Raw genomic sequence first — 24,188 nt, forward strand, 5'->3', positions numbered from 1 at the left:
GACGTTCCCTCGCAGCGCCTATTTTGATGTGGTGCCACGCAACGTCGAAGTTGAACATCGACGTTGCCAGCCCTGGAGGACGTGTAGACATTACTCATCGAAATAGCCTATTTCGATGTTGCTACATCGAAATAAGCTATTTCGATGTTGGCTTCACGTGTAGACGTAGCCATTGTGACTTTAGCCCCAGGTGCATTGCATATGTAACGTCGACTGACCCAAGTTGCCAGCGTTACAACTGGTACATTGGCCAGGAAGAACTGCTGGAAGGTCTCAGACACTCGAGATGCACTTCCTCAGCCCAGGGAAGCATGTAGTACCAGAGGTACTGAGACCTCATCTGGGATGTGTGAAGTCTCTGCTCTAAAGCCTTAGTTGAGAGCCAGCTGGCCTGTAGCTCACATAGTAGAGTGCAGGGCTTTAGACCCTATGCTTGCAGGTTTTATCCTTGGTGCCGGAAACCCAGGTCTGTTGGTGTTACACATACATAACAAGATAAAGGGTTTGGTTAAAACACACAGATGTCCCCTCATGACCTTGTATGGTTGCAAGTCAGTTAAAACGTGACAAAGGTCTTCTCACTTCAGTATTTCTGTAGTATACACAGGATCCTTAGGAAAGACACTGGAACTTGCTGAGCAGTTGTTCACAAATTGATGTCTAGTTATAGCCATTCGCCATATTGGAGGGCACTGTGGAATTAGTGGACTGGATTAAGAAGAGTGGCCGAGCCATTATATGAATTTTACTTTCTTTAAAAAAAACGGTTGATTTGTGATGTTTTATTGTATTTATCAGACTTGGTAAAGGCAGCAATAAACTATCCCCAGTCTAAGGTGTTTGACCTGTCAGCCACAGAGGACCTTTTAATGTATTCTTGTGTTAGCTCTAGTATACTTCTGTTTAAATATGTTAATAATTCCTGAGTATTAAAAGCGATACATTGACCTTTATATTAAGAAAATGTCTTCATAATGCTAACAAATAGAAGTGCCTAGCTAATGGATCAGAACGGAAGATCTGACCTTTCCTCCTTAGCTCATGAAGCTGTAGATGAAATAAACATGTCCTTCACCTTCCTTATCCAGGTCTTCAGTAGTGGTTTAACTGAGCATACAAATCACATTTTCTTTCTAAGATGAGTCACCAACTCCTCTGTGCTTTTGTTGTATTTGGTTGTGAAATTAATGTACATCTGTCAACCACTTGTTGATTGCATTCAGGGAGCGGGGAGGGGGAGAAAAACAGGACATGTTCATGATGGATTTTGAAATGAACAACTGAATACATAAAATATAATGAGCCTAAATCCCTAAATTGTCATTGGTCTGAGGTAAGGGAAGATTCCCGGATTCATATCAGCTAAAGGCCCATACTGTGGTTCTCCAGGAACTGGTATAAGTGTCAAAACAGTAAGACTTCTATACTGCCATTAAAAGTTTTTAATCATTCAGCATGGCAAATAATTGATATAGTATATTTGGGTTTTAGGTGTGATTGGGAAACATTCCTCTAAGATGTGTATGGTAAGGTATTCATGGACTTTTCATTACAATTGGTGCCTCTAGGATATTCAGGTTCTTTATTTGTTTATATATATATTTCCTATATATATAAGAAAGGACTTTCAGTTGCATAACTACATCTCTCAGTGCAGCTGGGCAGAGGCCTTATGGGTTGCACAGAGATCCACATCTTTGGTTTGTGTATTTCCTTTGGCATTGTCCCACCTTCTTAGCAAAATGTTCAAGTAGTGAGCAGCACAGCTGACAAGTTAATGAGGCTTCCACATTAACAGAGCAGCACTTTTAGGGTGGCTTATAATTCTGTGCAACAATTGTATTATGCATTAATGGCCTAGTTTATTTTTAAGTGCAGAGCACTTTTAGCCTCTATTAGCTGCAATCGGATTTGTCGTGGTCAGCACGCTGAATACTGACACGTGTTTAGACTCGTGGGTCTGGGAAAATTTAGTGCTAAATAAATTATATTGATTAATGTTTCAGTGGAATAAAACTACCTCCAAGAGCACTGATCACGATCATGACCCCCATTCTGTCTCAAATAGTATAATGTTGATAATGTCGAATGTTGTACATGTGGAAAATACATCCATATAATCTTCCTGATTCATTCCTCTTCACTACAAAAGAGTTCTTCCTCTGTTTTGGGGTCAAATCTTGCTTTCTTTACTCATCCAGATAAGCCCATGTACACGAGCGGGCCAAATTTATTGAAACCAGGGATAAATTTGGCCTAGTGGAACTAACTGCTTGATCTATTTTCCTCCTCCCTCCAAAAGATAACTAAAGATCATGAGAAAAATTGGAAGGCTTACTCAGTATGAACACCACCTCTTGCTCAGAGAGATTGGAACTGAGCTTTTCTTCTGAGGTTAGGTCCTCTTAGGTCACCATGCCAGAATCAAAGGATGCAATGCAGAATGCTGGGAACCGGGGCAGAGGAAGAGAACAGGTTGTTTCAGCAGAGTTCTGCTTTTACTTTCTGAATTCCAATAATTCAGTTCAAGGTTTGCAGAACTGAGATCCAGCTCTGCAAGCACCAAAAAGCTTCATGCTAAAGAGGCTTATCATCTGTTGAAAGCTAGTTCTTTAATGTCTTCTAGGCATGAAGACAGCTTAACAGATTCACCTGGTTTAATCCCTAAAGGGAAAAGAGTGGGCTGAGTTTTTACAGTACTAATGATTTAAAACTTTAGCTGGTTTTATGCCTCTCCTTCTAATTCACAGGATTCTTCTATATTCCTTGCTTGCTGCTGCTTGATATTTTAAAGCAGTGATTCTTAACCTTTACTGCAGCCTGCAGCCCTGTGGGTCTCAAAATATGTTCTCACACCCTTTATCAAAATTCAAATATGTTCTCACACCTCTTATCAAAAATGGAGATGGCGGGGCCTATACACTTTTAAATGCATATTAAATAGTTTTGTTATTACTCACCACAAATAATAGTACAGGCAGCATACAAAAATATGCAAGTACTACCCAGAGCTGTTGCAGAGTTTTGCTGTGGAAGTAAACTGTAACCAATGGACTAACAGCTAGCGGCTAACTGAATTCAAACAAAGCTGCTGCGCTTCCACATCATCATTTGCGCATGCTTCAAGAAATACCCCACAATGTGACAGTACATTGTATTTTGTAGCGAGACAATTTCACTACAATTAGCTTAAAAAATTGAAAATTTTTGGTTGTATATTACAGTAATAATTAAAAATGTATAATGTTAATAAATACATAGGTTTGCTTAAACAGAGCAGTTGTGCTTTCGTGCCTGTGCTTAATTTGTGTTTTAGATGATTTGTCTTCTAAAAAATCTGGCATATCTTGCACTCCCAGAAAGGGCATCACACACCCCCAGGGGGTGCGTGCACCCCCGGTTAAGAACCACTGTTTTAAAGCCATTCCAGCTGCTGTGTCCATTTCCATTGTTGGTTGCTTTACTCACCCCTCCCCACCACTTCTGTGTGAATCTGCAAAACCATGTGGTTCTAAATTCCCCCTTGGTCATGTGTGGCAGATTCTCATATTGTTTAAAGCTTCACTTTACTGTATATTAATCAAAACAAGAAACTTCAATTCTGAGCTTTATTTTCATTTTTATCCCTCTTTACTGTCTCCTAGAAGTATCCCAGCTCCAGACTCAAGCAGCATTAGTGCTTTCTTTTAAGTCCTATAAGAACTATATTAGTCTCAGATCTTGCCAAGACTGCATGCTGGCATGTGCTTAACTTTATGCACTGTGAATATTCCAACTGCAATCAATGAGGCCACTCGCAGTGCATAAAATTAAGCATGTATGAATTCTTTGCAGGTATGAGGCCATAATTGATATCCTCTGAATCTGAGTGATGAACACGGTTCCCAAAAGAGTATTTAAAAATATGGCTGAGTCTAGATAAGCAGGATGCAAATTGCATGGAGTAAAAAGGTGGGACAGGGTTCCCAAGGTGCAGCCAGGACTGTGGACTGCTGAGCACTCTGTCCTCATCAACCTCAGCTACTGCTCACACTGTGAAAGCTAAATACTAAGCCTCTGATAAGCACTGCACTTACAGAGACATCCAAAGGCGAGGAACACAACCAAGTGAGGGCTTGTCTTCTGCGGGTTAGACTGATGGGCTGCGATCCTTCCTGCAGGTGTTGATTTATCACATCTAGTGTGGACATGATAAATCAACTGCCAATCTTTCTGTTGACTCTTGTTCCTCCTCAGTAAAAAGTGCAAGGAGGGCTGATGGGAGAGTGTTTCCTGCTAACGCACTGCAGTGAAGACACTGTGGGAAGTAAATCTAATTATGTCAATTTCAGCTACACTGCCCAAAGTGGAGACCTGCCCTTAGTTACATGAATAATCTCACAGGCAATCATGACCCATCAATAAAAGGCTCAAGCCAGTCCCACACCAGCTCCCCAGCTTTGCACTCCAACAACGAAGCACCTTACACTTACTCGACCAGTGCAAGTTCATTTCTTCACTTATCACTTCTTCAGAAAGAAAGTGGACGTATACCAGACTTTGTCTTCTGAGCTGAGCGTCCCCATTCATTTCCACCAAAACTCACTGTTTTAGGTAAAACTGAAAACATTTATTAGCTCCAGAGTCAGGTTTTCAAGGTTTATAAGTTACTGGTGTGGAGATCAAAGTTGGTTACCTAGGAAATAAAATTGAAATGCAGTCTAAATTCTAACTTTAACAGACTAAAGCAAGATTTGAAACAAGCTGTTATCTCATTCCAACACGTGATACAAACAGGTCACAGTTCCTCAATAGGCAGACTAGACATCCTTCCCCCCCAGTTTAGTCTTTTTTTTTTCCCAATAAGGTCTTCCAGGTTTTGAGAAAGGGGTATGGAAGGAGGGAGAAGTCAAGTGATGATATCACTCTCCCTTTCTTATACTTTTTTCCCGATGCTAGAACAATCATGGCTATTATGTGGGTGACGTATGCCATGTGGGCAAAATGCCTTCTCACGCAAGCCTCTGGGATAGTGGATTGGTGAGCCGTTAACAACTATCTGTCAGGTGATGGCTACCTTTTCAAAATATGATCCCTCACAAAGCATGCGTTGTACAAAACATGTTCTTATGATATCACAGTGGTAAGTGTGGGGGCTCCAGGGTTGTACTTTGAGTTTTGGAGTGTCCCAAAAGGACGAGTCATTGACCAGTCAAAATGCAATTTGCTAATTGTCTAAATATGATGCCTAAAGTGAAGGTTAATCAGATAACAGTATGGCCATGTAGGTGATTGTATCTGAGCATCTGTTGATATGCAAGTGGGATTTTTTTCCCCATACTACATCAGGTATTTTAATTAACCACTTCTGTTTCTCCTTATTTGCCAGCAGTGGGCAAAATACAATAGATTTGTATACACTAAATGACTACATAGAGAATTTTATACCAGTTGATGACTGGCATTGAGCGGGAAACTAAATGATAATTCCATCCCTTAGTGGCTACACTGCTTGTTGGTGTTTCAGGAAATAGAACAAAGCTGGGATTTTTTAAAGGAGCCTTGAGAAATTAGTTGCCTAAATCCCATTGAAGTTTGTGTCCACATGCAAATGTAAAAGGACTTAGGGTCCAGATCTACAAGGGGACCCTTAACTTTCAGGCTCCTGGAAAATCACTGGAAAAATTGGATCAAGGGAAACGGAGTTAAGTTCCTAGGGTGTCTGTGTGATGCATGGGAAAATATAGGCCAAAGAATGGGATGCGCAAAAGCCAGCAAACTAGACAGAGAGCCACCTAACCTAGCCAATGAGATGCTAACAAAAGGGGCATCTCCTAAGCCTTGAACCTCGGAGTTAGATGCCTGCCCCCAGGCTGCAGAGCGGTGCTTGCAATCCAAAAATGAGAACCCTCTCCCAGAGGCCACTGGCTAAGGCAGGCCCACCGATAGTGGGTGGGTGCAATGGGGGTAGTTATCCCCAGGCCTGGTGTTTCAAAGGGGCCTGGAGCTCTGGCCGTCACTGCTGCTACTTTGGGAGCGTCAGCAGCTAGAGTTCTGGGCCTGTTTGAAATGCCGCAGCAACACTTCTGCATGAGTCTCAGAGAAATAAATATCAGTTGTAATAAAGGATAACAAGTCTTCAAATATCTAGTGAATACTTTTCTAACAGAATTTTTATACCATAGGGCAGCAGTGGAAGCACCCTGTGTCTTTATGGAAATGCTTTCAGAATCAGACCATTTAAAGATGTGGAAAAAGGATCCAGTGGTGTCTGACACAACTAATTCCCCAGCACAATATAATTACGTATCTTGTGAAAACACTCAGTGGGAAAGCAGTTCTCATAACAAACAATATTATTAAATGCTGTTGAGGGACTGTTGATCTACAGTAATTCCAGTGAAGGAATCCAGACCTTAGGAGACGACAGCCTATGAATTCATAATAATTATTGTAATAAAAAGAGAGAGAGCAAAACAGAATTTTGACTGTGAACCTGTAACAAACTTCAGGTGGCGGGAGGATGTCAATTGTCAAATTCTATTAATTTCTGGTCCTGAGAGCAGTGAGGCACCAATACCAAATGATGAGCCTTCTGGGCCCCTGGGAAATATTAATACCTCAAATATTGCAAAAGATTTATCTTGGTCATACTCCAAAAGCAACTTTCTTCCTTTGTTTTATCATTATATGCCCCATGTGCCTCCCCCCCATCCTGGTCCCTGTCCCTGCCCTTTTGCCTTCTCCCTGACCAGCGTGGCTGGGGATTACCTGGGGCAGGGCGGGGTGATGGACGGTGGCAGCCGCAGAGAGTTGCCTCCCCTTGACCTCCTCACCATGCAGCACAAGCAGTAGCCTGCTCTGCTCTACCACACCTTCCTGGCCCACTCAGCTTTGTTTCTCCACAGATGGCTGGGAAGGGAGGTAAACCCCCACTGTTTCTGCCATTGCCTGTATCTTGCCCCAGGTAATCCTCCTTCCTTTTCTCCATAGGATGGTTGGGGTAGCTACTGGGCCCCCCCACCGCCCAGGTCATGGGGTCTGGAGTATCCACCCCACACTGCCCTGTGGATGGGACAGGTCTGACCAAAGCAATAGTCTTGTCCCCAGTCTCATGCACATGAGAATACCCACTGTAATTTATAATTCGCAAGCCTCCCTTAAAGGGTCATATAAATAACAATTCAACTACATCAAAGCTGATTGTTCATTTCCTGGGTTATGCCCCATATGGGGGGGGGTGCATGGCTTTGCAAATAAGTCTGCCCACCTTCCAAAAGATTTTGGATCTGCCACAAAGCCCATTGAAAAGTTTTCATTGCTTTCATTGGGCTTTGAATCAGATCCGGGAGGGTGAGCACAATGCTCTGTCACAAGGAAGCAGTGGTTTTGAGAGGGGTCTTGTGACACAGGCATCTAGAGGGAACTGGAAGTAGGAAGCAGTTGATCCAGCTGGTCTCTTAAAGGGTGAGGTTTGCATTGTGCTGTTGACTCCTGGCAACTAGCGTGGAATTATTTTCCCATCTGGAAGGTGGTTGCCTGTCATTTCAGTGCTGCGGTGATAGCTGCTCCTGTTAAGGGAAAGAAGGGAACAGAGACTCCTGAATTAAAGAGTGTGTTTGTGTGAGAATCTTAGAATCCTCACATGGACCAAGTAAGTAACTAAACTTTGATTTGGTGCTGGGCAGAGAAAGTCCCTATGCTCAAACTACGGAAAGTCTACACTGGAATGTCTCAGACACTGCTTGGGGGAAACAAAATATCCTAGAAACCTCATTGGAGGCCAGAAATCTAGCAAACAGCATAAAATAGTAAAGAAAAAGTCTTTTCTCTTTTTTGCAGTACATAAACTTTTGACTAGAAAAACTTGTGTTAATCCCTAAGCAATGTGGAATTCTTGTATCAAGCACACAATTGTGCTTATTGTTCATGTTCAGCATGGGGAAACCCCAAATACCAGTGCCAGGGAGTTAAAAATAAGTAACCACATAACTAGACAGCTTCCTGTTGAATGTCAAATTGTATACAGTCTAATGGAAATCATTTAATTTCTATTATATGTGGCATATTTGATTTTAATTATTCTGGAGGAAAAAGCTACAGTCTAATGTACTAGGTCTAAAATAAGATCTTCTACTCTTGTACTCAGTGTTAATTAGGCTAACTAGTAACTTTTAATTTGCGCTAATTAAAGTGTAAAGAAAGATACGTACAGGAAGACTTTTTTTTTTTCTTCCATTTGTGTCACAGGGCTGGGCAACGAGAGCAAACTGAAATTGCCAAAATTGTGTTCATTGGTACCTGGCTGTGGTGCTGCTGAGGTCAGCGGAGTTGTAATAATGTAACCAGAAGCCCAAGCAAGAGTTTGGGGGCTGAGGAAGTTGGGACAATGAATACTTAGCAAAGGGGTGTTAAGATGACACTTTACAAGTTCAAAAGGCTAATACTGCAGACTCATATTTCATTGTGATGTGCCCTTACTTCTGACCTTTTAGACTGAGATGTTTTGGGTCCAGTAAGCTTTGTTTTGCCGTCTCTGTCAATTCAAATACAAAGTTACAACAATCAGTGTTGCTGTTTAAGGACTGCCTTTCTAAAGAATGTGGCTTTTTCAGCAAGTATTCTAGGGCAATGGGAGTCTGATTTACTATGGTTGAAGATAGTGACGTGCTACAGAATCTGGGCAAGTGTTAGGAATTTTTAAAATGGTGTTTCTTAAACTATGTTCTGCAGAACAACTCACAGGAATGCAGCGAGTATTTAGAAAAATACACTGGTGGTACATATTTTCTGTTATTAAATTCAGATGCAATGTTACTGTTTTGTTGCTATGATACCTAATTAAATTACTTCATTTTGGTTTTGCTGTGTGTGTTCCTGTTTTTGTTTTTTTTGTTTTTTTTGGTTTTTTTTTTGAAGAAAATGTTCTTAGGTGTTCTGTGGTCTCAAAAAGTTTCAGAAACACTGCTTTAAAAGGAGTGTAGCCCACAGGCCATTCTATTCAAATAAGCACATGGTTATATTTGCTAGTTCATAACTGTAACTAACAGCCTTTAGTGAACCACAGAAAATAGTTATGTGATTTCAGATACTCTTACATGCCTGGATGTGGATAGGCTGCTGAGGAGTTTTACTGGGATGCTAGACTTGCAGGAGACTAAAATTTACACTCCCTGGGGCTTCCGGCCCCCAGAATAGCTATTAAACCTATGAAGTAATAGTCATCATATAACCAAATTTGACATTCAGTGAAATGTGAATTGCATCATAGACACACACCATGGAACAATTATTTACTCACACTGCTGTTGTACCCATGACCTCCATTGACTTCAATGGAGTCAATGTTTAGACCAGTGTAAGATCACTCAGTTTCAGATGAGCATCTGATGTTAAATAGAAATTAATCGTGTAGCTTATATTCTGCATTTTTATTAATAACTTATGTAAACTAGAAGGCAGATCCTCTGTTCAAGCTATGATCAATACAAGACTGGAAATAGCTTTATGCTATCTTTGTGGCCTCCAAGTTTCGGGGGGGAGGGGGCAATGTTTGGTGGTTTAGAGCCATGGTGTAAACTAGAGGCGAGTATGGGTTGCTCTAAGTGTGGGCTGGGAAGGTGGCACAGCTCAGCAGGGCAGAGCAGGCTGCCACTCACAACACCTGCACGGAGAGTGCGAGGTGGTACGGGAAGGGCAGATGACCCCTGCTACCTCCGCCACCCCCAACCTTCAGCTCCAGGTAATCCCCCCATCCCTCCCATCCATAGGATGGTTTGGGCAGCCACCATGGGGGCCCCAAAAGCACAGGGCCTGGAGCGGGAGCCTCAGTTCCTCCTATGAATGGGATGTCTCTGGGTCTCTGCACCCATGGATGTTAATGCAGCTATCCTTGGTTTATTTTTGCAGATATGAATGTGGATACAAATTTTGTATCCATGCAGGGCTCTAACTATCCCCCTGCCCTATTCAACAGCTTTTTCCTGTACTGAGTTCAAGTACTGAACATTTGGAATTTTAGAGTAATTGAAGGGACTATTAGCTATTACCACAGGTAATTCAAGCCACTGACCCATCTAGGAATGGAGAGTAAATGTGCGCTACTGCAGAAGGCATCTTCATCCTAAACCTGCAAATGCTTGGGACATTAGGCTTAATCACTCTGAAGCCTCGGCTTCAACATAAAATAAATTCTATCTACCAGTATAGCAGACTATGAAAACTTTTAAGAGCATTGCATTCCTGAAGGGTGGAGGAGAGGCAGACAGAATTTGCCAGCACTTCTGGATGCTTAGTGGGGGTTTATTGCAGTAGTCACACACCAGAAAACTTTTGTTTACTATAATCATCAGTGGTAAGTAGGCTAACCGTATTTTCCTATGATGAATATGGGACACCTGATAAAACTGCTCAAATTCAAGTGAGTTCAATGGCAATCAGTCAGAACTATGTGGAACTCTCCCCCAACCAGGGCCAACCGATGGGGACCACCAGAAGCTGGGAGTGGCCCCAGCCTCTCTGGACCTGTGAGAGGCCCTGGTCCCAAAATACTTTCAAAGCTCCAGGGCCCAGCAGGGGAGGGGGGCCATGAGGGTCTGGGCTGAGGGAGAGGGCTCAGGTATAGGTGCAGTATGACTTCTGTTTTGGGGCAGGGCCCAGCAGGCTGAAGCCAGCTCCATATGGCAGGATAGGGAGACAGTGCCACCTCCACCCCATTCATGCCAGCAGGTCACCAGCCTGTCTTGGCTCTGGTGGCAGTGGTGGGAGGTTCAGCTCAGAAAGTTTGAAAACAGCTCAGGGTGCAGGGAGGAGTAGCTCAGGGTATGGAAGGGGTAGCAGCTAGGGGCTGTGTATGGGCAGGAGCTAGCTAGGGTGATGTGCGCCCGCAGATCAGGGTTTAGGGAAGGATACTGGGGACTGGGTGCATATAGGCAGCTAGTTCAGGGTGCAGGCTGGGGTAGCTTAGGATGTATGCAGGAAATGGCTCAGGGGACAGACAGAAGGTAGCATGGGGCTATATGCGGCCAGGGGTTAGATCAGGGTGCAGGGAGCAGGTAACTGGGGCTGTGGGCAGACAGACATAGCTAGAGATTGTGTGTGGGCAGGGGAGAGCCTGAGGGCAGGGACAGGGTACCTAGAGTATGCCAGGAGGGCTCCCCTGTAGCCCCTGTTCTCTGAGGGCTCTGGCAGCTATAGAGCTGGGTCCCCCACCCCTGCAGCTCTTACGGGTTATGTGAGAAAAGGGGCTGGAAGCAGGGCAGAGGCAGGAAGAGAGGAGGAGTGGGTCTGTCCCTGAGCCAGCACTGAAGTTGTTGGGAGGGGCACACAGGGGTCACCAGGGCTCAGGCATTCAGTCCTGCAGCTCCCAATTGCATTGGCAGGAGAGAGGGGGAATATCAGGGATCAGGGCTGCAGCTTAGCGGGAGGAGCATGCTGGGGATTGGGGGGGTCCAGCCTGGAGGGTGGGAAGGAATGGTGCACTGGGCGGCAGGTCTTCAGCCTGGGGGGACTGGCAAGCCAGGGATCAGGGCTTTCAGCCCTCAGTTCCTGTCCTCAGCCCTGTGGGGTCACCAAGTTGGGCATTCAGCTCTGCAACTCAGCTTCAGTGGGGGGCAGAGGGGCCATGCCAGGGACTGGGGCTTCAGCCCCACAGCCTGAAAGGGCTGGCAGACTCCTCAGCCCCCATCCCCGTTGAGAAATGCTGCTTTAGGGTGCACATGGGGAGGGGTGACCCCCCCCCAGCCTAACCCTTTATCGTACACAGGCAGCCTCTCCTCTGACTGGCTGTGGAGCTGTCTGAGCCCGGCTTGACAGCGCCACCTGTTGGCCACAGCCTGCCCAGCATTCTTCTGCCAGCCACAACAGGCGACTGCTGCAGCTCTCTGACTGCGTCTGCCAAGCAGGGGGAGCGCTGGAGCTGAAAATATGGGACAACTGGCTTAAAAAAAAAAACAAAAACAAAAAGCACCGTTGCCTTAAAACCATTTTGTCCCAGCCAAAACCAGGATGGATGGTCATCCTATGGTTAAGTGACTGGAATCTGTTCCATGAAAGTGTGCCAAGTGCAGGCAACGCAACGGGACAAAATGGAATCATGGAGGAGCATTTCTAACATCAATTTGATCTCATTGTGAGAACATGGAGCCTTTAACAGGGACAAAGGCACGTGAGAGGTTCAAGCCCTGTTTGTCCTAGTTGTATGAACAAAAGTGGAGGATCTTCCAGAGGACAGATCACCTGTCTCCAGCATACAGGCAGGCCATCACCGTGTTCTTGTGTGGTCAGCCCAGAATAAGCAAAGTCATGGCCATACGCAGGAATTTTGGTGGGGATGTGTGTACTTTTTTTTAAACATGGACTGCAATTATTTTAGATACAAAGAAGTTCAAAATAGTCATGCAATGAGTGTTCATAAAAAAGGGTAATGAAAAAATTGAGTGAAAACAGTGATAAAATGGTTTTGTTATGACATACTAAAAATTATACAACGATAAAGGTTTTGTAGAAATTACCTTCTGAGATCTGGCTTTAATATTAAAAGTGAAAAAAACCAATATTCCAAGCATTCCCATCTTTGTTGTCAGAGTTTTTCAGTTAAGGCTATATATAGGCTACGAGTAATGACAGATTTTAATTTACAAACTTTTCTTCATGACAGTAAGTTCACAGCAGTGTCTAAGACAGGGGTCAGCAACAAAATAACAAGAAGAGCCACTTTTTCTAGCAAGAACCTTTTTTTAATTTGGTAAAATAAATCAATAATTCAAGAGCCACAATGCACGTGAATACAAGATGGTCCTTAATAAATAAATATGTCAACCCATATTTTTTGTATTTTTACATATTCTATTTCTGACTTTCACTCCTGAACCTCTGGAGGACACTAGATTCTGAACAATTTAGTTTTTGTTTTTGAACTCTTTGTACAGCTGCTCTGATAACTTTGATAAAGCACCTTTTATATATTCACCATCTGTGAACAGCTTTCCTTATTTCACGATCTCTTGAGTAGCCACAAAACTAGCCACAGTTATGCTATTTAGTGATGTAATCCCTTTTCTTTCCTCCCTGGGTTATTCCGAAGCAGGTAGCACTCAGTTGTGTGCTTGTGCACCTGATAGGTTTAATATTGAGGGAGATCCTGAGTGTCCCAGTGGTGATGTTGGATAGTTGGAAATCCCCTTTCTACTCCTGATTTCTAAAGTTCTGTAAAATGGCAGTGCCTCCACCTGGCTGGCCCCTGTACACACTTAATGGTGTGCCTTTGGAAACCGCCCAGGCAACTTATTCCAGTTATAATCTGGGTTTAACTGACAAACAGCAATTATAAATTGTATATATCTAATAGACAAAATTAGAATTAACACACACTTTTACATAACAACTTAAGGAAACAGGAGTACAGACTAAACCTGAATAAAATCAATTAATGTACACAGAAATGAATGAAACATAACTGGCATGTCCACTGCCATCAGTTCTCCCACCCCAGAGTGTACGCTCTTTAATTATCCAAGTTCCAGTTGCTTGCTTGCCTTGGCACGCGGCTGTTGTTCCATTGGATTGCAGACAGCTTGATGAGGGTTCCTGTCAGTCCACCTAAAGTAACAAACCGACCAGCCCCTCTGACTTGGAGCTGTCCACTGCAGCACTTTAACACACACAGATAAAGTTCCTTCCCTGCAGGGCCTCTCATTAGCAGGCTGCAGCTCCCTAAAGCAGTTCCTGGCTGGGAGAAAACTTCACACTTGCCCTGAAGCAGTCTGTGCAATCCTCCTTAACACTCCAGCAACAGGAGACCACCATCTTCTTTTTCCAGCCTAGCCAAAAAGCCCCCTCTCCTTCCAATGCCTCATGGGGGTTGTCATCTCTAGAGCCAGATTGCACCACACAGCAACAGCCAGAGGCCCCTATATACAGAGGGGCCGATGGTGATTTCAACCATTTAGTGAATGTGTTCCTACTTTGCTCTGCTTTGCGTAGCAGCTCCTTCATGGCTTTTTTCTTGCATCTCCATCTGGATACTGCTTGGCAAAAGTAGTGTGTTTTGTGAGAAAATGCCTCTGAGGTTGCATATTTTTGATGTTGGCAAATTTCTCCTTGCAGATGAGACATAAAGGGACCCCAGCTGAACTCGATATAAATGCAAAGGATTGGGTCCATTCAGTTTGAAATCCTCTGTTTTCATCTTGGATTTTCCTCTTTTTGAAGCCATTCCAATTCCACTTTAATTATGCCAATTTTACTTCATGTTTAATTTCCTTTCTTAAAATGCACATGGTCCTTCACAGCAGGAATGCTGCAAGCTTTTTTCCTTTTCCTGATCAAGAGTTTATTAGCAACATGATAAAAATACAGATACAGTAGCTTATCCTGCAATGCACTGCATATATTAAAAGGGGAGTTATCCAACTTTAGAGACATCATTTGCGATTTAGATATGAGTTGTTTATTGTTGGGCTTTTAGATGTTGACTTTATTGAAAATAATCGGGAAGGGTTTTTTTGTTTTTGTTTTTTACTTTGCAATTATAATGTTGGGAGTTACAAAGAAGTCCATAAAGAGTTGTATGCAGCTCCAGACCCACAAGTTGCTGATCCCTGGTCTAAGACATGTTCATAGTTTCCTGTTGTTAGAGGCAAAGGACATACTGGGAAATGTAGTCCCTTCCCTGCTCCAGGGCCAATTCTCTAGGCAGGGAGCTAGCCAAGGAACTATAGCTCCCAGGGTGCCTTAGGTTCTCCCATCACACCATGCAGGCACCCCCTGCATAGCACAGCAGTGAGAGAGAGACACCAGACATGGAGAGGGTGCATTTGTGCTACCCCCCACAGCCCCTTCCCTGGTACAAGTCTGAAAGTTACGGTATATTTTCTGCAACAGGCTATCCCTTAGTGCATTTCCCATGTGTCCAAATGCTGCTGCTCTCGCAATGGAGTTATTTCAACACTGTAAGAGAAGCTGTGTTTCAGAAGCAGGTCTGCTTAAGAACAGGGTCATTGCCAAGCCACTTTTGGATGTAGTATCAAGATTAACATTAGCAAGATCCAAGCCAGAGATGCTTGCATCACAATAATACTGAACTCATATGCAATCAGAAATGGGAGTTGATGACTCAGCCTAGAAACTATAGATTCTGAATACAAGAAATGAGAAACTGATGTTTTTTCCTTATTAGTGAGGATGTGAAAGAAACGTGCTTTCAAATGATACATCTAAAATCCCCATTCAACCCATGGTTTTTAAACCATGAGCATATGAGCATAGCCAGGAAAATGTTATGCAATACTCTCCCTAAAATATTACTGCATCTGCAAGTTAGTGTGTGCAAGAATTTGACAATCCTTCTATTGCTTATGTTCAGATGGCTGAGCTGATTAATATACTGGAATGCACAATGAAGAGGTCTGATTTCCCATGTGGTTATTTCCACTGAAGCAGCATCCTTCAAGATGCTTTATAGTGTGACTTATAACTGATAACATTGCTTTTAACTCCTTTCATCACAAAGGATTTGAAAAATCTACAAAATTCACAAAAACAGGAATCTCTTAAACTTGTCCCTGAAATACGGTCCCTTCTGAGGAGGATGACAGGAGCAGCAATCATTAGCATGATGCAGCCCCTTCAGCCAGGAGGTAAAGGGAGACTGGCTGTCTTCCTTTCAAACCTACTCTTTGAACGTAATATTTGTAAAGTACCTTTTGCTGCAGTACCCAGGCACTTATTTTAGCTATATGAAGCTACACTAGAACTTTCAGATTGGCAAAAAGTAATTGCTCACAGAGGAATTTAACCAGGAGATTGGGGTTGTGGGTCATGGGATCTCAAATGACCACCAGGAATCTCAAATCAGAAATGTACCTTTTATATTAAACTGATTATAATATTTGGATTTTCCCTGGAGTATTGACTGTAGCAGATGTAATGAACCCAATTTAAAATAATTTCCCCTCAGAGTCCTGTGGAATCTGATTATTGCTATAACTTTTATAATGGGTCATTCATCAACCGATGCCACTAACAAGGCATTCTGCTTACTGTATTTGCATTCTCATGGACTTAACATTGCTTTTATGTAATGTGAATATATTATACGCAAGAATAAATGAGTCAAATTCCTGCCCAGCCAAATACCTTTCCCCTGCTAAATTTCTGATGGAAGGTAAAGAATACTGGTTTTAGAAAACTAAGCTAACCACAATTTACAAAATGCAGCCGCTTTAGACAAATTACGCCATGCTAACATGGAACATAAAGACCAGCTCAACGATTCAGGCTGGTAAAGAGTTCCAGGCTTTGGTCTGTTTGGGTGAAATTTAATGGCCTTTGATTCGAAGGTCAGATTAGATGATTTGATGGTTCCTTCCAGCCTTAACCTTTGTTATTAGGATACAAAGCAGCCACGTGTGCAATAATAATGCACTCTCCTGAGGCATGGCTGAAGGGACAGACAGAATTTCTCCATTCTGTACAGCAAGTGCCACAAGTACTACAACATACCTACATCTGGACTGCACTGGGGAGGCTCTGCCCTTTGTTTCTAAGTTAAGACTTGTCCCTACTGTTGGGAATATACCCTATAACAGTATGTTTTAAACTATGTTTTGCAGAACGTTGGTGTTCTGTGAACAACTCGCAGGTGTGACGCAAGCATCTGATGCTTTTTCCCTATCATACACTGACGGTATAGATTTTCTGTTATTAAAACCAGATACAACGTTACGTTTTCATTGCTATCACACCTGATTAAATCACTTCATTTTGGTTTTGCTGAATACGTTGCTGTTTGGCTTTTTGGTCCAATGACAAGTTTTTCTGAAGAAGCTTTCGTAGATCTTTCACATTAAAAATAGCATTGTTTGGTGTTCCCTGGTCTCAAAAAGTTTAAGAAACACAGCTACTTAACACTGCTGTTGGGGATGATTTCAGTGCTGAAGTTCAACCTCGTTGCTAATTCATCCCTGAGATGTCCCTCCAGAAGCGTTTTGTGATATTCAATACAAATTCATTCTACCTGGAACAGCTGCACCCCAAAAAAGACATCCCCAACTGTGTCGATTTCAAAGCTCTCCTCTGTTTCCTCACCCCGTTAGCCCTTTTTCTAGTTTGTTGTCCCGTGCTTGATTGCGTAAGTGCATAGAACGGTTCACAAACTTATTGGGAGAGTAGTTGTACAATTACAAAGACAACAGTTTAATTGGACAGCAAGTTCAATTGCCTTCTTAGTTACCTTGCCATTAATTTGCGAATTTAGCCAAATGACCTTATTAAGACTGAAGGTTTAAGTAGCATAGATGTGCAACTGTACTTCTTAACAACTGCTTAGCAATGAGCTCCCCTGCCCTTGTGGTTCAGTGGTGAAAATCTGCCAATTTTACACGTTTGTTTTAAAATTAAGGCCAAAGTACTGCTGAAGAAATACTCTTTGAGATAAAGGACAATCGATGCTTCAGGATGTAATCTCAGTTTATTGCTCCAATGTAATAGGGTTACCATATTTGACCCTTCTAAAAAGAGGCTGTTGCTGAGAGGGAATGTTTCTGTATCAGTGTCTACCAACTCGCATTGTATTAATGTCCTATATATACTATAAAACTTTAATACAAGGTGAGATAATAGATACTGATACACTCCCTTTCAGGGGTGTCCTCCTTTCTATGTGGTAACCCTACAGTGTAAACTCTGATCTAGCAAGAGCTGTGGTGATATAATACAGCTCTAAATTGCCAGACTAATGTGATTAGACATTACATTAAATAATCAGAACTCTATAAAGGTGGTCAGAGGCCAGGGATGTATTTCTAAATAGGCAGATAGTTCCAAGCAGAAATACAGAGTGTTTAATTATTGTAGGAGAACTGAAAAGCCTCAGTCTGGGATCTGACGTGCAGAGACTATTGACAAATTTACAAACTCTCTGTCCATGAGAGGGGCACTCCCTAGAAATCCATATCATCCTCCTTCATTTCCACTCTGTTCTGATGGCTGGAAAGCACTAGACAATGACCAGCAAGACTGCTTATCCCACGAAAGCTCACCTAATAAATTATTTTGTTAGTCTTTAAAGTGCTACTTGACTGCTTTTTTGTTTTGATATTATATAGACTAGCACGGCTCCCTCTCTGTTACTGTATAATTTTGTTTCATTGTCATCCCGTCTTCCCTGCAAGGGCGACTTATAGCTTCCGGAGACACCTGGGCAAAATGTCAGGGGGGCCTTGCTCCACGCCCCTGGAACCAGTGGGGCCTTGCACAGAAGGGCTGCAAGTGGGCCAGCCAGCCCTTGCCATCAGAGCCACGCAGTCACGCTCTGGTGGGGATTTAAAGGCTACTGCTGCTGCCACAGTAACAGTGGTTGAGGCCAGGAGCCTTGGGTCCCTGTGAATCACTGGGCCCCAGGGCAACTGTCCCCTTAGTCCACCCCTTCACACTCCCCCTTCCCCCATTTGGTGGGCCTGTTCCCTAACCCTCATCCTTCTTGGTCTGTTGTTTCTAAGGCTACAAGCTCCTTCTCTGAGATGGGGTCGAGCTATTTCTATGTGTAGCTTTCTGCACACCTATTATGAAAGTTATTTACTAAATGTTGCTAAATCTGGTCTCCAGAGGATGAAGTAACAGAAAACTTGAACAATGAGCATGACCTCAAATACCTCATGTGCAGTGACTCACAGGAAGAAGCATACATGGTTTTCTAATAATTTCAGTGCATACACTGTTTGTGAAATACTTGCTCCCCCCACCCCCAGAAACAGAATATGTTCCAACCACACCGCAGCTACAGAGACTGAGCAGGAGGCAAAGGGCAGGAGACAAAAGGATGCTCAGCATCCTTTATCCTAAAAGATGTGTCTCTCAAAGCCCAACTGCTGGTGCAGCCTTAAATTAAAGGGACACTGTTAACCTTCCCTCCCAACTAATTTACCTGAGGCATTCCACCCCCATGATTTCAAAGCTAAAGTCTGCCTTGTGAGTTTGCCTACCTTAATCAATATGAGGCAGTTATTTAAAACACAAGTTGTGATTGCTTGTATGTTCAAAATACAAACCAATCTCCCTCACACATGTGCAGCTCTATCAACTGGAGTTACTGCTGGTTGTCTCCCTGTGGGAGAGGAATCGGGCCTGGATTGTTGGAGGTAAGGAAGCCCTTTCAAATGGGAGGAGGGGTATGTCCTTTTTACTGAGGGTCACAGCTTTGTACATAGGAGAAAAAACAACCAGACTTACCAATGCTAATGTGCAACAGGGCCTGAGCTGGTGTAAGTCGGCATTGTACCAGAGAAGTCAAAGAAATACATGGACTTACACCTGCTGAATGTCTATCACTACACATACTGGCAGATAGAGACTAGATTTGAGTACGTCTGGTAGGGTACTTCAGCTGTACAAGCCTTACCCTCTGTGTCACATAAAACACAATTATGGGTTCCATGCACCTCAAGATTTTCAGATGGTGGTGGTGGAGGGTGAAGTCAGAGCCAATAAGTAATCTGGAGCCCACAGCAGTAGGATTATAGTGAGAAATACCTGGAGTTAGAGGTAGGAGAAGAAATTACAGGCATCCTGAAAGATATTGGCTCATCAAGAAAATGCTACAGCTTTACATAGCTACCATAAAGTCTTATAGTAATTAAACAAAGAAAAGCCTCTGCTGCTCTATAATGACTGTGAAGTGTAGAATACTGAATGGCCCTCTTGATAACAGAATCAACACACCCTTTTGCAGAGTGCACACGGTCACTTCCAGTTACCATATGATTATCATCAGCGCTGAGCATATTGAAATAAAAAAAAATCCATACACATTAGCAGCGTCTCTTCTAGCTGTCAGATGTCTGCTGTGCTTCAGTTTCTTTGCCTGTGTAAGTAAGCATCTGGTTTCAAGCAGAACCAGGGAGCTTTCAATACAATATTTCAAACATGGAACCTTCTAAATATACACAGTTCCTGTTGCTGTGATACTAATTATGCTCTTTGCCATTCTTTTGTAGCAGCTCTGATTCTGGGTCTGCCTAGTGATGGATTTATAAAAGAGAGGGAGAGCTGCCCGTCCCTTGCCTTCACTCCCTTAGAAGTATGGCAAACATTTTGGCCTACATTTCCTGTCTGTCAATCCTATTGTATTAATCGAGGGTTTTCTTTTGGGTCTTGCAGAATTTGTTCTTTCAATCTTGGAAAAGATGCAAGCACAGGAAATCCTGAGGAGCCTGCGGCTACCGGAGTTTGATGACTTCAGCCAGTTTTTCCGCAGCTTGCCAGCCACCACCTTAGTTGGCATTGGTGCCTCTGCAGCTGTGATCACATACTGGTTCGCTAGCCGGCCAAAGGCACTGAAGCCACCATGTGACCTCTCGATGCAGTCAGAAGAAGTTGAGGTAAGATGAGCATTATGTAGCCCCTTCAAGGGATAAAAAAATGAACCCTTCTGAATGCAGAGGCTTGGCAAAACTAACTGGATTCCATGGGCAGAGTCTTCATTGCTGGGTCCCTTATACAGTAATTCATGCCGTACAGAAAGGCTGTAAAGTGCTACTGAATCGGACGGGTACCATTTTACACCCACTTTGCATATTTACTGTGTGGTTCACTGTCCCACATAGTGGCCTCTAGACCAGTGGTGAGCAAACTTTTTACATTGGGCCCCACTTTACATCCCTGCAATTAACGTAGCCCCCCAACCTGACTAATGTAATCCACACCGAGGAAAATTTTGGTTATGGTCATATGAAAAAAAACAAAACAAAACAAAACCCTTTCAGCAAGTGTAAGAAAGTAACGCTGTAGAATGTAAAAACGTTATTAATCAGTATAGAAATGTGTAGATGCGGCACCTCATTAGCATAATCTCACCACACAAACTTCTAAGTTGCTAACTTCGAAACACCAGCAAACAGTGTAGCTGCGGCCACTTCGAAGTACCCACGCAACTTCAAAGTTCCTTTACTCCCAAAACATTAGTTCTGGAGTGCGGCTACACTGCTTGCTGAGGCTTCAAAGTTAGCAACTTTTAAGCTCACTCGGTGAGAATTATGCTAATGAGTTGACTAGTGCAGATGAGCCCACAGAGAAAGAATGAATCTCCTCTATAGTCTTAGCTGTGAGCCAACTGGTTTTTAGCTCAGACTGTGGCGGCTCATGCACTAAGCTCTAGAGGTCCTAGGTTCAAGTCCACATGGGCGCAGTTACAAGTGGGGCCTTGTCCAGGATTTCAGCTGGCTCTCTGAAGCTTGGGTGTGCTACTGGGCGTGGCTCACTGTTCTATGGAGTGGCAGTTAGACCACTTCCAAAAAGAGAGACTGAGTCTTCTCTACAGTCGTAGCTGAGAACCAGCTGTCTTTTAGCTATAACTAGGGTGACTACATTTCCCTATGTGAAAAACAGGACACCTGGTAAAATTGCTTGGAGTTAAGCGAGTTCAATGGCAATCCATTAGAACTAAGCAGCACAAACATTCAATATAACGTAAATTGACTGAGCACCCATTTAAATGGTACAGTGCATAACTGTAACATAAATAGGTAAAAATTAAAAATATACACCTACAATTAAGTGGTTATTGCGCTATAGAAGTTCCTGCCTTGTCCTCATCTTGTTGTCCTCTACAATGTGGAGTGGTAATGTGAGGGCTTGTAGTAAGAGAGAGGTGCAGGAGCTCGAGCAGGAGGCCAGGGGAATGTGCGGGAGGGCTGAGGTATGTGCGTGAGCTGCTGGAAGTCAGGGCTGTGTGCGTGTGTGTGCAGGAGGGCAGGAGGCTGGGAGCAGGGAGGAGTCCTGGGGCTGGGTTCTTATCATTACATTGGAACAATGTAAACCATTTGATATTTTTGCAGGAGTATAAAAAGAGAATGAAACCTACTAGTCCAATTTACCACTCCCGCTCCCAAGTCTGCTGGAGTCAGTAGACTTACAGCAGATAAATTATGGTGCCCATTTGTTTCCTAGTTACTGCCTTTGGGCCACCTCTTCCTCTCTCCCTCTGCAGTCCTGGCCTAGCTATCTCCCCCATTCCTCAGGGCACAGCTAGATTAAGATAAGGATTGCAGCCTAATAGTACAAATACCCTCTCCCAAACAAATGTTAAAAATTGATGGAAGTCACTTATCTGGAAATCCAACTCTAATTGAAAAATCAAATAAACAAATGGGATTTATGGTAAGGTTCTTCCCATTTGTAGTTTACCATGCATCAATTAGTAAAGTAACACAGGATTTTTTTTTAAATAAGTACTGATCAGTTTTCAGATAGCTGCCAAATTCCTGAATTATTGTGTTGTAAAACAAATTCTTTCCCTTCTAAACCATTAACACCTATGCAAAGTGGGGCATCCAGACTCCCTACCCCCACCCTATTTCTCCCATCAGCTCACCTTTGTCCACCTCCTCTCAAAGGGTGGAGGTCTGGGACTCTGGCCTTCGAGGGAAGGCACAGGCAAAAAGAATGGAGCAGGGGGAGGTTAGCTTCCCCAGAGGAGTGGGGGTCCACCTGCCACACTTGCCTGAGCAATTTAAAAAGGGCCTGGGGTCCTGCACACTTGCTCCTTGCTCCCCATCCGTCAGTGAGCCAGGCTGAGCCCCCTACCACTCTCCAAACCCCTGGGCCCCAGCCTGGACCTCCCTCCTGCCACACCCCAAACCCTTCATCCCAGGCTCTAACTCAGGGCATGTGCTGCTAGTTGGAGCCCTCTCACCCCATCTCACACCCCAAACTTCTGGCCCAGCCTGGAGCCCCCCTTCCCACATTCTGAACCTGATTTTTGTGCTCACCCCAGATCCTAGGAGGCCCCATGAGATCTAATAGCCCTGACCTCCAGAAGAGTTAATCCAATCCTACCAGACCTCCTCCATGATTCATTTTCCTTGCCCCCTTCTTCCTGCCTCTGCTCCCTCCTGAGCCCTGTCCCTCATCCTTCATGGGAGTCCTCCAAATCCATGATCGCCCATCTAACCCCTGGCCTGGGTCAAGCTGCCCTTTACTCCAGAGACTTGCTCATTTGTGTCTGCCTGTGGGATACCAAGCTAAGTGCAACCCCCGGCAGCTGTCCCCTCTTCCCCCCCGAGTGACTGCCCCCCATTCCCTACCATAGGGCCCTGCCCTTCCTATCCTAATGCTACTATGTGCCAGCAGTGTGTGCACGTGCGGGGTGGCGGGGGCGTGATATCTGAGAAAAAGCCTCCTCCGTCCTTCATGTGAGCAGCCATGCAGCCTGACCCCCTGGCCCCTCCCATCACCCTGGGGGCTGCGGGCTACAGCATGTTTAAACAATCTGTTTAAAGAACCCGCCTGCCTCCTCCAGCCTCTCCACTCAGCTCTTTAACCAGACGGCTCCTGCTGCTTAAGGAGCTGTCTCTTTAAAATTCAGGTCCCTGCTTTGCAACATACAGGATAATTAGTGTGTGATTTTTTTTTTTAAAAAGTAAGGGTGCTGTCTAGGGAGCGAAAAAAAGGGAAAGTTCCAGCTCAGATGGGACAGGTGGTCACCTTAGTCATAACCGTAGAACTGCGGTGTCCAACACATTCCCAGTTCGCCACTTATGGCAAATGGGGAAGCCTATTGTGGTGAATGTGGCTTGGTGGGCTGAGGCAGCTCCTCAGGCACCGTGGCTGGCTTGGGGGCTTGGGCTCTGCATCTGCATGGCTTGGGGCTGGGCAGCCCCAGCAGCATGGCTCTTAGGGCTGCGCATCTCCGGCGGTGCAGCTCCAACAGTGGCTTCGGTGAGTCACTGGGGGTAGAGGGTAGGGTGCCTGTCGGTGGGGGTGGGGGAGGTAGGGTGCGTGGCTGGGGATGGGGGGCATATTGGCAATCGCGTGTCTTGCTTTTGGACACCACTGCTGTAGAGGCTGGTGCTCAAACTCTAGAGGTCCCATATTTGCGTCTGCCTGTGGGCAGATACGTGTCCATGGTTGCAAGGTTGTTCAGAAGTAGGTCCCAGCTATTGGTAGGGTGAGTGGTGCTGTTCCATCCTACACAGCGCTTCACAGTCTGTGGCGCCACAGACATGGTTCCCTTCTTTTTAAACTGAAAAAACCAGCATCCAAACCCGGATTTTAATCCCTTCTTAATTCCTCCAGTTTTAGCTTGGCTTGACCATGAGGTGCTGAAAAATTACATACAAGCCACTGAATATCAAAGCTTACTGTTTCTTCAGATGGTCACTGTCATCTCAGATAAAACTGTGTGCATATGCTAATGGTGGCTGCTGTAAGCT

At 44.0% G+C, this 24,188-nt stretch overlaps 1 protein-coding gene across 1 annotated transcript in view; it reads left to right on the forward strand.

Moving 5' to 3' along the window:
* The window catches only part of ACSL6 (acyl-CoA synthetase long chain family member 6), a 110,522-nt gene that overhangs the window by 31,459 nt on the left and 54,875 nt on the right, over positions 1–24,188 (forward strand). Inside the window, exon 2 of the mRNA XM_075009307.1 lies at positions 20,137–20,357. Coding sequence (XP_074865408.1) covers positions 20,137–20,357 — 221 coding nt within the window. The remainder of the gene's footprint in view (positions 1–20,136; positions 20,358–24,188) is intronic.

The sequence above is a fragment of the Carettochelys insculpta genome, chromosome 15 (genome assembly GCF_033958435.1).
Source record: "Carettochelys insculpta isolate YL-2023 chromosome 15, ASM3395843v1, whole genome shotgun sequence".
Lineage (NCBI taxonomy): Eukaryota > Metazoa > Chordata > Testudines > Carettochelyidae > Carettochelys > Carettochelys insculpta.